At 37.8% G+C, this 16,839-nt stretch overlaps 1 protein-coding gene across 6 annotated transcripts in view; it reads left to right on the plus strand.

The window, feature by feature from the left end:
• LOC132132247 (polypyrimidine tract-binding protein 3-like) overlaps positions 1-12,109 on the plus strand; it is a 52,790-nt gene extending 40,681 nt beyond the window's left edge. For all 6 annotated transcript variants that reach the window (XM_059544593.1, XM_059544596.1, XM_059544594.1 and 3 more), the window contains 9 exons: positions 306-416; positions 2,377-2,551; positions 5,660-5,734; positions 7,416-7,555; positions 8,775-8,808; positions 9,223-9,315; positions 10,177-10,393; positions 10,521-10,598; positions 11,202-12,109. In XM_059544593.1, coding sequence (XP_059400576.1) covers positions 306-416; positions 2,377-2,551; positions 5,660-5,734; positions 7,416-7,555; positions 8,775-8,808; positions 9,223-9,315; positions 10,177-10,393; positions 10,521-10,598; positions 11,202-11,334 — 1,056 coding nt within the window. In that variant the 3' untranslated portion in view covers positions 11,335-12,109. The remainder of the gene's footprint in view (positions 1-305; positions 417-2,376; positions 2,552-5,659; positions 5,735-7,415; positions 7,556-8,774; positions 8,809-9,222; positions 9,316-10,176; positions 10,394-10,520; positions 10,599-11,201) is intronic.
• The last annotated feature ends 4,730 nt before the right edge of the window (positions 12,110-16,839 follow it).

Here is a 16,839-nt window from a genome sequence, read left to right on the forward strand (position 1 = left end):
TGTTGTCCAGTCATGTGGGACTCAAAAGTTGAAATGTAATGTTGGAAGCCAGCACCTTAAACCAGCCCGAAGTTTTTTCCTGGTTTCAGTGGGACACAAAGATGGCTTCCACTGGTCAGGTTAATTGGTTTTATTGGAGTTTTAGCCACTGATCGGCCGACTGAGCAGCTAAACCAGCTCAAAACCTCCTTGGTCAGGTTGGGTGACCAGCTGAACTTGCTTAACCAGATGAGCAAACCTTGGGCTGGTTTAAACTAGACTTTGACATGCCTGTCCTTCATTTTCCTGTCTTCTCCTTCATTTAGATCTTCTCAAAATTCGGAACGGTCCTGAAGATCATTACCTTCACCAAGAACAACCAGTTCCAGGCCTTGCTACAATATGCAGATCCAATGAACGCACATCACGCCAAAGTGGTCAGTACCAAAACAGAACCCGCAGTCACACAATGCTCCTCGTATTGTCTCATTGGTGGGATGAATTGGGTTGGGTGGGATGAAAACATGGCAAGCAGTTTATTCCCTCAGGCTGTCTGTGGAGACAGATGGTTTATCTGTGGTCAGCGCTGCTTCCTAATCGCAGCCGTCCCGTATAAAGCTTCACGATCAATCACACGATCAGTCCTCCTTCACCACATTTTTGGTGCTCTCTGGTATTTTTTGGTGCTGAACCAAAAATTTGTCAAAGCAACAGGAAGACGGCAGGAAAACCAGCTCCCAGTAGACCGCACAAATCAAACCGCCCTGTAATTAATATGTCACCGTTGAGGTTATCTAATGAATGCCAATGCAGCTCACCAGGGGAAAAAGAGCTAGCAAGTAATTACTTCTCTGGTCTGAGGGTGTTATCTATTGTGCGGCTGCCATGTTGCATTGCCTCCTTGCACAAAGAGAGTATTTGTTAGTGTAACAGGAGGGGCGGGTACAGGGGTCTTCTTTGAAATGGGCGATGAAGCCCCCCTTCCTCTCGTTTGAAATAGCTACAAAAAGGAACAATTGTGCGCAAATGCACTTCTGTAGCTTTATATTCATCGGCAGTGCTGGATAGTAACTGATTATATGTAATTCGGATTACGTAGTGATGGAACTGATAATTAGGTTACATTACATTTTAAAATACTCTAAATTTTTTATTGATTACATATTATTTACATGTTCATATGACATTCAGGTAAACAGGTATAACATTTCAGACTTTTGGTTGGTTGCTTATCTGCCCAAAAGAGTCAAAAGAGCCCATCCTTGAATCCTCACGATAACCGGAAGTGTAGATTTGGCATTCAATATAAGACTATAAACCTACGTTTTAGAATTGGTTCATCTGATTGATTAAAGGTAACAGCACAGACTTCTTCAGAACAGCTCTTTGTCCGTCCCTGTCGTTGCAAAGGCCACTGTCAGGATTAGATGTGATTTGCATTTGTCATCAAGGTTTAGTTAAATGAACTGGCTCCACGGGAGAAGTCATTTCACATCGCCTCCGCCCTGCCAAACCTGCTTCAGGCCTACACAGACAATTTGATAATGAAAATGTTGCAGTGGATTAAGAAGCAAACTGTCATGTTTAGTGGCGATCTTGTTCTCTTATCTAAGGTTCATAAATCCAAAATGGCCATAACGAGATGGAGATTACAGGTAAACTGACAGAGAAAGCCATTTTTGTCACTATAATGGCAAATACTCAGGGTCAATAAAGGGAGAGATTACTTTAAATGAAAATTATCGCCTTTTTTTGCAAATATATTTCGAGGGTTCATGGTTTCAGAGTTTATTGATTCAATTTCACTGCACATGTTGCTTTTCATTCTGTTTGGTTTTGCACTTTTTTTAATTAAAAGGGCTCAGTGGAGACACAAACCTTGTGACCGCGGCTTCTTCTAGATCAGTTTTAGGAGTTTGGCTGTCGCTTGCTTTAAGATATTGATTAACAGAAAGAAAAACTGAGAGGATATGCTCAGGGTCCATTAAAACCTGATGAAGCGAAGGAAAGCAGAACTATGTGCCAGAATAGTTCAGTGTCCTGTGATTGGAGAGACAAATGTGCAGTGCTGGGTTAATCTAATGGGAAATGAAGTAAATAAAATAAAAAAGTGTATATAAACATATGTATTTTTATAAACATTTTGAATTTAATTTTATAAGTCTCATCTATAAATGTAATTTGACTTTAATTTTAATAAATATTATTTTCGAAATATTTTAGTGCAGTAATGACAATGAGATTTTTTTTTTTTTTGCAATTAACACGTTCTAGTAATGTAAATTTCTATTGAAAAAAACAAGTATGCAAAAATATGTAATTGTCCTTGTTTTTATTTTAGCATACTATCATTTCTTTGTGAGAGAATGGCATAATAATGTTTGGTGTCTGCGTCAGGCTTTGGATGGGCAGAACATATACAACGGCTGCTGCACTCTGCGTGTTGAATTCTCCAAGTTGACCAGTCTGAATGTGAAGTACAACAATGACAAGAGCAGGGACTTCACACGTCTAGACCTGCCCTCAGGGGACGGGCAGCCCACGCTGGACCCCTCCATGCAGACCGCTTTTGGTAAGACACATGCACATATATACTGAAATATGTGGACAAATGTTTGATTGAGGGAACCTTTGTCTCCTATTGTATAATATATATACATATAGTTTTAAAGAATATACTTTATTCGCTTTAGATTCACAACATCCCATATTATACCTAAACCCAGTTGATCAAGGCCAACTTGTACCCATATTTTGTCTCACTCACTCACACACACACACACACACACACACACACACACACACACACGCGCAAACGGTCTGCTTTAGTCTGTGCTTTTCTTCTAACTTCTAACTTAAGAAAGAAAGCTACAGGATGCCAGATTAATGTTTTTATATAAATGGTATTCAGTACTTAAATGTAAATTTTGATGTTTGGCATGAAGGTATTTATCACTATTTTATTGAAAAAAATTCCACTTTGATTATTTATTTGTCACTACATAATGTTTACAGCTTTATGTGTAAAAAATGTAAAGTAATAGTTCACCCATAAATGAAAATTTGTTGAAAATGTACTTGTTCTCAGGACATGGAAGATGTAGATGAGTTTGTTTCTTCATCAGAACAAATGTGGAGAAATGTGGCATTACATCACTTGCTCGCCAGTGGATGCTCTGCAGTGAATGGGTGCCGTCAGAATGAGAGTCTAAAGAGCTGATAAAAACATCACAATAATCCACAAATGATCCACACCAGTCCAGTCCATCAATTAATGTCCGGAAAAGCAAAAAGCTGCATGTTTGTAAGAAACAAATACACCATTAATCGAAGTCCTTTATTCATAACATTGCTTCCTGCAGTGAAAAAGTCATTCTTCAGAATCAGGAGAGAAATATGCACAGATCAAGCACCATTTACAAGAAAAAACTGTTCTAAACAAATATGTTGGTGGATTTTGATGTGAGAAGAAAATGACTCATGGACTCATATTTTAGCCAGAAGCATGGATTTAAAGTTGAAACATCTTAATGATGAATTTTTTCTTATAAACCTGCACAAGACATTAACTGATGGACTGACAAACATGCAGCTTTTTGCTTTAAGACATTAATGGATGAACTGGACTGGTGGGGATTATTTGTGGATTATTACGATGTTTTTTTCAGCTGTTTGGACTCTCATTCTGACGGCACCCATTCACTGCAGAGCATCCACTGGTAAACAAGTGATGCAATGCTACATTTCTCCAAATGTGATGGAGAAACAAACTACATCTTGGATAGCCTGAAGGAGAATACGAATTTAGTGAATTTAATTCTTCAGGTGAACTATTTCTTTAAACTTGTGTCTACCTTATACTTTGTTGATATTCCAACTTGTAATATTTCATACATTTTTGTCTCTGTGTGTGTACTAACATTTTGTTTTTAATCAAACCCTCCCATTTATCTAATTAAACTTCTCTTCCGTTAGAAACACCAGTGTAACAGATCTTTTCCTCACTTCCTCCTTACCTGGGCGATCCGTGTGTTTTATTATAATGCTATCGGCTGGTTGCATGCACACTATCAAAGGGCAGGTCTAATCACACACACACACACACACACACACACACACATAGTTCTGTGGGCTGTAGCGTTTGCAGAGTAGATTTATTGTGTGTGTGATTGTCAGAGGAGGCAGCAGATAACTGTGGCTGCCCATCCATGCATCTTGTTGTCTCAGGCTCAGTAAATCACCTGTGCTGTCTCGAGCGAGAGGCGGTGTGGAGACTGATAAGCCCGGTGTGTATTCTTGTGTGTGTGTCTGTAAACCAGAGCTGATGAATAATTTCTGGGCACAGAATCTCAGGGGTGCTCGGTGACGTCTCCAGACGCCCGCCAAAGCAATAAAAGGAGCTCAAATGGCGGGTTTTATTAGACCACTGCCATTTTCTCGGCCTTCTCTGCAACACCCCTCATGAAAATGTTTTCTTGTTGTCGGTAGGACTGTTTTGAAATGTATGTACTCTGTTTGTTCGGAGCTCTGTGGTGGTTCACATCTCAATAAGCTGAATAAATCCATGTTAAACAACAGTGTCACACTAAAGTCCTTCCCTTCTGGGGATTCGAGATATTACATGAGCAAACTGTGAATTACATGAATGTGCATGTCTCAGCATAGTCAGCTCAATATTGTAGGATAATAATAAAACCACAATGATATGGGGAGTACAGAATTGATATTTTCTTTTATAAAGCAAATCCTAGAGGAACGAAAAGGACAAATGTGAATCTAAAACACATGTGCCAAGAGCTAATTAATGTGTTCCTTGTGTTCATTTTGGTTTTTAAATACTTTTCTACCAATTAAAAAAAACAACAACAAAAAACAGGTTTGCTTTTCATGACTCTAAAATGTCATGCGGTGTAACCAATACAAAGTTATAATACATCGCCCTTGCACCTTGAATACATTTTTATTATTGTCACCATTATTATTATTATTTGGATGAAGAGTATATTTTATGAATATGTTTATTAATTTATAAATATCATTACCTTTTTGGGGAGTTGCATCACATGACAAAATGCATTAAACTAGCCTTAATGGTCAAAATATGTGAAATTTCGTTTTATTTGTTAATATTTATTTTGCTTTTTTCATAGCAACCATTGATAACAATGGACAATATGATTATAATATTATATGTCAGAAATTAATCCATCCTTAAAAATACTGCCATATATATATATATATATATGATTAATAATAATAATAATATGATATCGTTCTGTATCAGTCTCTATGACATCATTTCCTGTATACTTTCCCCATATGAATCCTCAATATTTTAACAAATCCAAATTATTACCAATGAAATAGTGATAAAAGATCATACAAAAGTATTTAATAGGTTTATTTTTTAATCTCTGTAATGAGGCTTTTATCTTTATGACGTTATCAGAACAGTTGTATCACCGTGATATGTATAATATATTTTACATCTCCAAAGAAATATCAAAATGAGTTTTAATTGAGAAATATTAGACTCTTTCTTACCCTGAAAAAACTCATTGTGTTGGTGTTCACTGTCCTAGAGCTTGTGCTCTCATTTTATAAATCAGTTGTCTGTCGTTGCTGACTCTTTGCGTGTGTGTGTGTGTGTGTGTGTGTGTGTGTGTGTGTGTGTGTGCAGGGGCTCCTGGGATCATTTCCTCTCCATACCCCGGGGCGCCTGGTTTCGCTCCTGCTATCGGTTTCCATCAGGCAGGTGAGCTTTCCAACACAGTCACACTCTCACATCACGTCTCATTAATGGAGGCAGCGTCGTGTGGCTCACAACAGTCTTCAGACTGAATAATTGGAGATATTACTGTGTAATCACCTGAGCCACTTGCACAGTGCATGTGCAGATTGACACCAGCAAAATGAGCAAAGAGAAGAGGGACTAATACAGATCTGAAAACAGACTGAGCAATGTGTGCAGATAGAAAACCTTGCCTTTGGAATTGGCTATTGATTAGTTTGCACTGTTTTAATTTATAAGATCAACATAAGCGGTGCACGATAAATATCGGCAAACTTACTAACAAGCTGCGCAAATCAGTGGATAATAATGAATGTGGATTGGTGCAAATTGTTAGTTAAAAACGGCTCTGTGATGAAACAACTGCACTATGTGAAATCACGCATGTGATGGGATTTACCACTGATTAGATTATTGGCTTTACTGACGAGATGCGCATTAATTATCTGCTAATGTTTATCGTGCACCCCTAATCAATATCCAATTTAAGTGCATTGCACTGATCTATAATTACATATTTCATCATATATTAAAACTTAAAAGCTTAAGTCACTGTGCAGCTTTACTTACAAAGACTTAATTTATGTTTTCTTAGAGACAACATTTAACATTAACATAAATGTTATTTGTACAATTTAACTTGTTAATATGTGTTATATTAAATATATACACTGCTGTTTAAAATTTGGGATCTGTAAGATTTTAAAATGTTTTTCAAATAAGTCTCTTCTGCTCACATCAAGGATGCATTTATTTGATCAAAAATACAGTTAAAATGTTAATATTGTGAAATATTATTACAATTCAAACTAGCTGTTTTCTGTGTAAATATCTGTTAAAATGTAATGTGTTTCTGTGATCAAAGCTGTACTTCAGTCTTCAGTGTCACATGATCTTCAGAAATCATTCTAATATACTGATTTACTGCTTTGAGTAATTTCTTATTATTATTATTATTTTTACTATTATTATTGTGCTGCTTACTATTTCTGTGGAAACCAACTTTTCTCAAAATGTTCTTTTATAACAATATAAATGTCGTTACTGTCACTTTTGATGAGTTTAATGCATCCTTAACCTTGCTGAAACAATTTACATATGTGTACTTTTTTAAACTGTCCCTGAACAGCAGTGTATTATTTAACATAGTTACTTGAAAATCAGACATGATAATCATCCTCATGTTGTTCCAAATGAAATAATTTTCTTCACTTCTGTCACAATAGTACTTTTCTAATGACATAATCAAGGTCTCAGTCAAATAAAAGTACCAAAATTAATATCATAATATATCAGTATTTTAATATCAATTCTCAATGCACAAGTCCTGTCCTATATGATTTAGCACTGAATATTTTTCTTTCACACAAGCTGAATCATTTGTCCTTCACGTATTAAGCATGTTGTGAATGCCGCTCTCCATTTTCACACTCCTGACCCTGATCTCTGCTGCTGGCTTTATTTAAATTTCTTACTATACAGTCCAATACTCATCTGGACTTAAATTACCCAGCATGCCTCAACACATTGATTTAAAAAGCTATTACAAGAAGACCGAATGCTGTTTATCTGAAAAAGCAGCAACAGGTTGTGAGAACGTTCCTCCTCCTCTCCCGTCTAACCCTTCCCATCCTGCTCCACTCAGGTCTGTCTATGCAGGCCATGCCTGGTGCTCTGGGACCTCTTACCATCCCTTCATCAGCAATGACAGGACGGATGACCATCCACGGCATGACTCCCACCACCATCCACTTTGTGCTCCTCGTCTCCAACCTAAACCCTGAAGTGAGTGTCCATCCCCTCCCTCAACACCAGCGTCCCATGACATAACTGATGTCAACATTAGTGACTTACCCTTCTCTGTGAGCCCTTCCACCGCAAATCTCTCATTTATATGTCATAATATATGGTAGGAAAGAGTTCGAAATAAATGAAAATATTTTACAATTATACTGTAAGTGCCTTTCAAAAAGCATTTTAGACCGTAGTGGTCAAAATTCTGAGTCTGTCTTTATGTATATTTTCTATTTCATTTTAGTTGAATTTAGTTTTTTTATATCTATGTAGTTTTAGTCATTTTAGGTCACCAAGTTAAACTAAATGAAAATAAGGAATTTTTTTCTCTCTTTAAGCTTTTAAAAAGCACACAAAAGATTGGTTTTTAACATGTAGACACCAGTATGATTCTGATACAGTTTGATGGCTGAAACTGATAATTAGACTACAGATCTAGGTACTTTCATTATATTATATTATATTAATTATTTTTTTATATTTTTGGAAGTCTCTTCTGTTCACAAAGGCTTCATTTATTTAATCAAAAAATAAAGTAAAAATGTTGTGAAATATTATTACAATTTAAAATAACTGCTTTCTGTGTGAAAGAAATGTAAATTATAATTTATTCATGTGATGCAAAGCTGAATTTTCATCATTACTGTAATCTTCAGTGTCACGTGATCCTTCAGAAATCATTCTGATATGCTGATTTGCTGCTCAAGAAACATTTCTTATTATAATCAATGTTGGATGCAGTTGTGCTGCCTCATATTTTTGTGTAATATATATCAGTTTTATAAAATGTATAGTATAGATACAGTATATATAGTTGTTGTTTTTTCTTCTGGTGTGTGCAGTTACATAAAATGCTTTTTTGTTGTAATAAATGTGGACTAATGACTAATCTGAGCCATTACTATAGCGTACAGTATTGCACAGAGACTATGCAGGGACCATAAACACTCACTGGCTTTAAATATCAGTGCCCTTAAAATTATATGAGTTAATCCAAACCTAATTTCATGCTTTATTCAGTCTCATCAATTGATGTCACAAGACACTGTCTTCTTTTAATTCTGCAGCGTTAGTGGCCGGCATTCACATTGAAGTGATCAGTGTTTCACAGAAAATCATTTATTAATGTTTCTCCATACATTTACTTTTTCTAGCGCTTTTTACATTTCAGTACTGAATGATCTCTATGATATTGTCCCATCTCTTGCAGAGCATATCACCACACGGGCTCTTCATTTTATTCGGTAAGGACGAATTTATTACTCCTCTAGATCAGATGTGCAGACGGCTGTTTTTATGAAGGCTGTAGAGGATAGATGCTGAGCGATGAGACCATTTCCTTACGAACACACATTCGGGAGATTATTTGCAGATTGTGCGTCGTGACCCGTCTTATGAATCTTCGAATTTCTCCCATTCACACCCTCAGTGTGTGTCATTGTTATTGTCCCTACAATTTAATAACTGTCAACATCAGAGACAGACCTTAGTGTGAGTGATATCCTTTAAAATGTTTTCTCGTCTAAGCATTTGAGGAGTTGCCGTCGCCCTCTGCCTTCAATAATGAAACCCTGAGATCTGCAGATAACGTATTATTTGCTGTAAATTGTGTTCAGCCAAAAAAAATAATAATCGTAATTTCTCTTCTATCCCGGCAGGAGTGTACGGAGATGTTCACAGAGTCAAGATTCTGTTCAACAAGAAAGAGAATGCCTTAATACAGATGGCAGATGCCACGCAAGCCCAGCTCGGTACGTCAGGCTTTACACTGAAATCCTTTTCATCTTGACACATTCTCTTCATCCTTTGATCAGGCGTCTTTTCAGAGCATTCTGTGTCTGTATTACAGCTACAAATCAGTGTGGTTGTATCGCTGCTGGATGTAGCCAGAGCTATGAATGAAATATTTATAAAGCTTGCATTTTTCTACTAAATGTCTCATAATATGGGCAGCAACACAAAATCCCGCTCGATCCCACTTCTACTCTCGCAGTCTGATAGATTTCTTATGCTAGGACTGTAGAGTAATCCTTATTCCGTTTTTTTTATTATTGTTATTTATTTATTTTATCGGTTTTGAATTTGTGCATTTGAAAAAGTAACACATGCGAGTAGCATTTCTAAACCTGCTGTCCAACAAAAGAGCACATTAATATGTTTTTACTCCACATCATCAGTCAAAGAGTGTTTGAAATAACTTCCTTTTGTGATCTGATGTGGCTTTTTATCACAGAATGAGGCAGAAAATATATTCTATACTGTAATGTACATACAGCAATGGATTATAAATATACAATTATTATAAAAATACCTTAGATGGTATTTTATACAGTCATTTTTGCAAAACAATTTACATAACTTCACTCTCTGGTTGTGTTTTATGAATTAGGCGTAAAAAACGGGGTCATCAGGAGATGAGTGACACCTATATTTAGAGGCTTTGTGTGTGTGTGTGTGTGTGTGTGTGTGTGTGTGTGTGTGTGAAAAATGTTGAAAAATACACTTGTATGCATGACCTTTTGTTGTTCAAATGTAGAGTGTAAGAGTGTAATACATGGTGTCTCAGGGTTAAGCGTATCTGTAACACATTATCTTTGGGTTTGTTTGTGAAGCCATGAGCCATTTGAACGGTCAGCGTCTTCATGGTAAGGTGATCCGTGTGACCATCTCGAAGCACCAGACAGTGCAGCTCCCCAGGGAGGGTCAGGAGGACCAGGGCCTGACCAAAGACTTCAGTGGGAGCCCGCTGCACCGCTTCAAAAAGCCTGGCTCCAAGAACTTCCAGAACATCTTCCCTCCCTCCGCCACCCTGCACCTCTCAAACATCCCGTGAGTGACTGGCACACACCCACACACTGCGCACCACACGCTCAATACAGCACTATTTATGGCATCAGATAAGGTGTTATTTTTGTCCTCTATAAACACTGTGGTCATTGTTTCTTTCCTCCCCCAGTCCCTCCACTACGGATGATTTTCTGAAAGACCTGTTTGCCGGTTCTGGATACACAGTCAAGGCCTTCAAGTTTTTCCAGTGAGTTTTGTTCACATTTTGTTTTTTGCATCCTTCATTTATCTGATTTTAGTAAGTATTTGTTCACATGGGGAAGAGTCTGCTTGTTCCATTCTTCATGACAACATGGCTGATAAGGATTAGGTTTTTTTTAAACATAAATGGAATGTTATCAACAATGTCTACAAGATTCTCTAAAAATTTAAAATTGATTTTAAGTTTACTAGGAAACAATGTGTAAATAAATGGCCCTCTAGGAGCAGGAAAGGACATTCATACTTCACATTGTTTAAAGGGATGGTTTCTTTGTAGTTCTTTCTTCTGTTGAGCTTCTTCTGTTATTTTAAAGAATGCTGGTAATGTGATTTAACTTTTTACCTGATGGTTACCCCATGTGACAATTTGAAAGTAGTCATTAAAATGATTTAAATGTTGATTCAACACCATTTGGAACCTTCACAAATATGTTTTAAACTTAGTTTTCAAAAGATTTTCTTTTTCTTTTCTTTTTTTTTTATCCCGGACCCTATGTCATTGGACCAACTGGTCCTAAATTTTGGCTGATCTTGAGTTGTTTCAGGATCACCCAGTATCTGATTTTCACTATCCATATATGATTAATAGGAAAGACCGCAAAATGGCGCTGATCCAGCTGGGTTCGGTGGAAGAAGCCATCCAGGCTCTTATCGACCTTCACGACCATGACCTGGGAGAAAACCACCATCTGCGAGTGTCCTTCTCCAAATCCACCATCTAGCACCGCCTTCACTACAAACACACCCTTTCCCCATCCTCCCCGTTCCAGCCCTTAAACCTTCAGCAGTCTGACTGTTTCGTTCAGAGAATAAGACTGGCTGACAAACTATAAAAAAACTATTATAGATATTCATGGGGTAGTTTTAGAGATTTTCAAAAGAAAGATAAAAAAGCAAATTAGAGACTACTGCAGAACCTTTAGAGAGTTTCAGAGTGAGTATGATTTACTCTCACGAAACCAGGGCTGAAGACACATGGGATATCCATGACAATGTGACATTTCTGGGAACCTCCGTGTGGAGGAAGTAGGACTCCCCCTTTAGTCGACTGGCGAGGACTTTGTTGATATGAAACGCAAACTAACATGAGGTGAACATTCTCAAAAAAGTCAATGCTGAGGAAGTTTCTTCACTGCACACTTGCCGATTACATTGGAGACTGACGCTCCTGTAGCCCAATGGCCTTGATACCCCAGACCTAATTGAGGGCAGGGTCTCCTCTGTGCCTCCTCCAAAAAATAACACCTTAATTTTCATTGGCTATTTCAACGGAGCGCCGCATTTCCCGTGGGATGTGTTGAACGCACGGTCACCGGTTGAATGTCACTGACGTCATCATCAAGGTGCTGCTGGAGAAAAAAAATCTGTAGCGACAGTCTCAACCAATGGGCTTGTCCTTTTTCTTCAAAGTAGCATTAAAACAAGAGTGCTATGGATTCAAGAATGAGTGCATTTAAAATTCGCAGCATACAAATCTTTTGTTTCTCAGCACTTTGATTTGAAATGAAGACAGGCACCGTGGGGAATGTTTGGCATCCTCATATCTGTTTACTGTGCAAAGATGTATAGCCAGATGGTAGGCATCTGTGAATAGATAGTGAATGGCGTGATTTGTTGTTTTTTTCTTGTATTATGAAAATTTTATATCAGACAGACCAGCCTTTTGTGGGCTCTCTCAATTCTGTCAGAGAACATGTTTGTGCAATGGCACGATGTCATTGTCCAGTCGATCGGGTTCCTCTGAACCAGGGCGAACATTTTCAAACATGCTCGATCATTCCAGAAAACTTACGGCCAACTGTCACCTTTACTGGAACGCTCCAATCAGCAACGCCCAGCCTGATAATAGGCTCCGCCTCCTAAGTGAATTTCCCAATGTGAATAGTATAGCCCGTGATCTCGATGGGAAATTGATGATTTCCTCCATTCTGTTACCCTTCTCAGCTGAATATTTTCCTTTCATTCTTCTTGTTTTCCATCTTTCTACATAGGGGCAGAAGGTTCTGTGCTCATTACTCTGTTCTTCCACTCCTCGGCTCTGGCCACAGGTGTGAGAGTTTCAGCCATGGGCTCTTTAGAAACCGTAGTGAAGCTCATTGAGTCATAGCAAAAGAAAGAGGGCGGCACTCTCTCTTGCCTTGCAGTCCCAACTAAATGCCTCTGCATCTGACCAAACCAAATATTAAAGGAAAGAGTGATTCAGAATGGCTTGAAGATGCCGCCTAGTTCCCAAACCTAGTGAGCTGCTGCATGAATTGCATAATTGCCATGAAAGCCCATAAGTGACTGATCTGGAGAGCTCTAGAACGGACTAATAGCACAGGAGTGCACAGGAAACTCACCTCCAATAGAGTCCAGGCCAGAGGTTTTCTTCTAGAGGTAGAGATGTTAAACTTAAGAGTCTGTATCACTGGGAAAAAATGGTAAACTTAAGATCACGTAAATCTTCTATGCCAATTACACAAAGACTTTGGCATCATGAAAATGCTTGCATGCTCCAAATATACTCCAAAACTAGCATCTCCTTCATTGATTCCATTAAAAAAATCAATACATTACAAGTTTTGAGCAGCGTTTTAAGGCTAGCATTGGATTTGATTGATTTTAGTACAGTTAGCATGCTGCTAAGCTAATGAGTCTTAATCGTAGGAATGCATTGCGCATGTCAATATTGAGCTTCTGCTATGAATTCTTTACACTTATTACAGTGGTAGACTGTGGTGTGGTGCGACACAACAGTAAACTGATGCCCCGTTCTACTTCTGACATACTATAAAAGTTTGCGCTACTTCCGACAACAGGACAAATGGATTTAGAAATTTGACTTGTTTTCAGTATAGAGAGTCTAGAGATGCTGCAATGCACCTCGACAAACATCACACAGTGCATAAATGTAAAAAAAACATAGAACATACTCAATATTTGCTTGTGCTATGCATTTCTACACTTAAGGTATCACAACATTAGCCTAGCAACATGCTAATGTCAAGCTCTGGAATGAGTAGATTCATATGATTGATTCATTTTAAGGTGTTTTGGCCCGAAGTCAAAATAATCCATTTTTAAACAGGTTAAACAAATTTATAGATATTTTTCTTCAGTGAATTATAAGTATATTCCTTACCGACATTTGCCTTGTTTCGACCACCGTCTTGAATGAGCTGCACAGTGCATTCTGGGATGCCTTAAAATGTCATTTAAATAGGCAGCTCACTAGGTTTTGGATCATGGCAATGGTGTGCATATACAAAAGCTGATTCTGTATGTGTATGTTTAGTAAGTACTAATGTATAATCACTGGTTTCATTGGGACTGTCTGGGATATATGATGATTTGCTTGTGCGTACGATGCAAGGTGCTGTTTCATTTAGTGAAGATCTGGCCTTAACATTCCAAGAAGGGTCACTGTAGACCTGTTGAGTAGCATCTAAAGGGAGCAGGTTCAATGCTTGTGTGCTATGTTCCTCTATCAGTGTCCATTTGAATCACAGTTATGAAATGAATCAACAATCTTCATGTTCATGCAAGGCAAGGGATAGTGACTTTTTTTTGTCTTTGACCGATTTCACCTGAAGCGATTCAAAACTTCGCTTTCACTTCTCAAAAGAAATTTAATTTTGTTGAAGTTTACAGTCTTACAGTCAAAACTATTCAGGTCTATATATCTAAAGGATTGTCAAGATTTTTTGAGAAAAAAAAAAGTTACTTATTTTTGGTAATTTGTTCTTTTTTATGGAAGATAAAAACATCAAATTTGAAACCTCATCGGGTTTTTCTACCACTATAATCATTCAAGAAATCGTGGTGAAAAAAAAAATCATATTTACTGTGTATTTACCTAATTTCTTATTACGTGCCTTATTATGTGTTCATAATCAAATAGGTTTTAGAAATTTTACCTAAAATATCTTATGTACTATTTTGTGGGATTGGTGAGAGGGTTGATTTATTTTGTATTTTATTTTTTTGTTGTGTAGCTCTTATAGATGTACATTTTGTGGGGACTCAGTACCATGTGGTCTTAATATGAAATGAGATGTAAGTTATGATGTATGGTGCTGTGAATGCTCTTATTAGAAAAATGAACGGTGAACTCAGCGATGTTCAGAGCATGCTGTGGGTCTCTATTCTCCCTCGCTGATGATTGTGTGTGTGTGTGTGTGTGTGTGTGTGTGTGTGTGTACATATGTATGTTAGACCCGCGTACCATTGTTACATAAAGCCTCTCTAGGCCACAATTATGTTCCTCCCATCTCTGATATAAATATTTTGCGCTCAGAGATGGAGGTTGCTGTAAGCTTGCGTATTGTTCTTATTAAATAGTATGAATTTATGAGCTGTTATGAGCACATCTGTGAAGTTTTTGTTCTTTTCTATGTGATCACACTTTTTCGCCAAGCGAATGTTAAAACGGGACAAAACAAATTCAGTGACTTTCATTAAAGGAGCCACCCAAGTCGTATCTAGAGTAGTGGTCGACTGATATATGTCGCCAAGGTGTATCACCAATTCTGTTTACCCAATATATCAGAAGCGGGACTTTTATTTTAATGGCGCAGGACATTTATTCTGGCAGCGCCCGTTCTCCATCGTCATTAGTTTACCGTCTCTGTTTAACAGTTCTGACTAATAAATGAATACACAGAACTATACTAAAAAGTATTGTAAAGGTATAGTAATACTTTTTTTCTACCGTCATCAAATGCGCATGCAATTTAATCAAAAGACTTTGAATATGTAGTAAATTTTACTTGCATTGATTGGATTCAGCTGTGAGATCTCACGAAATGTGCATAAAAACTACCTTCTAATTAAATCTATTAATTTCACAGATTTATTTTCAAGTTCAACTATTTTTTATTTATTTATACATTTTTCAAATTCTAACATTCAGTAAATATTATGTAAAATAAATATGCATTTCATTTAAGCGTGTTATGTGTGCATGTGTTTTTACGATCTTTATATGAAACAGTGTGATATATCATATTTATATCGGCCACCTTGCTCTCTAATTAATCAAAATCGGTCGACCACTAATCTAGAGACTCGGAGGTGGGCCCTTTTTACTTTGGGCCAGTAAGTAACCGCCTAGCAACCATCACAACACCCTAGCAACCGCATAGTAATGCATTAAAACCACTCTGAACATCTTAGAAACCATATAGCAACATTCTGGCAACCTCCCACAAACCATAATGTGATGCCGGCGAGTTTTTCACGAGAATGACCGCTCAGAAATCAATATCATCTCTGTTCTGTCATTCTAATACGATTATGTAACTCCTAATACATGCGATCGGTCTAAATGTGCCTCAGAACGAGTGCGCAGAGACCCAGAAGCCCACAGCATTTGCTCTGAGTGTTAAGGTCTGCCTTCCAGTGATGCTGATGTCTGAGACCTCCACCTGTGTGTTTTGGAGTTGTGTCTTATTTACTGTATCTTATTATTGATTTATTTTAGGGGTTTAGGCCTGTTTTGTTCTTGCTCTGTTGTGATACTTTTTGCTCTTTTTGGGGGGGTTTGTTGATTTTCTTTATTAAGAGTGTGAAAACTGGTTCAAGATTGTTGTCTGTCACTCTGCCTCTTCACAAAAGCAGATCTGGGTCTGTAACATCCACCGATGTGTGCGAACGGGAACGAGGGCGATCGCTAGAGGTCAGGGCCGTCAGAAGCGCTCGGAAGGCGAAATATACGCAGCCGCGCAAGCAGAAAGTCGATCTGCTTCCAGCTGCGATGCTTTTTATTTATCAACAGGAGAAAAGCCAGACTCCATAAACGTGTCCGTGAAGTCACAAGAAGTCACTTGTTTTTGTTTCTCAAAGCGAAACATTTTCCAACCACGTCTTGACTCAGGCAACAACGTTCCTCTGTGCTGTAAGACATTTTCTTATCGATATCCGCGCTCACTCACACATGTGTATGGTTTTTTTTTCAGGTTTTTTTTTACTGAAAAAGTCACAAATAATGCAGGACCAAAGTTTATGTGCCTTTCATCTAGCTTATTAGTAACTTATTTCCTGGCTGTATATCAGAAACCAACAAACGTCTTGTATTTTCCACTCTCGATCGTGTTACGAGTCTGTTCTGTTTGTTTCCATCAGAAAGATCAAGCCATATCCTTTCCCCCGTCAAACCAGATTCTGAATGTGTTACCAGGCCCTCATGGATTCATTCGAACCGCCTTACACTTTCAGTATTTCATGAACAGCTCACCACGATCTGT

Source organism: Carassius carassius, chromosome 49 (genome assembly GCF_963082965.1).
Source record: "Carassius carassius chromosome 49, fCarCar2.1, whole genome shotgun sequence".
Lineage (NCBI taxonomy): Eukaryota > Metazoa > Chordata > Actinopteri > Cypriniformes > Cyprinidae > Carassius > Carassius carassius.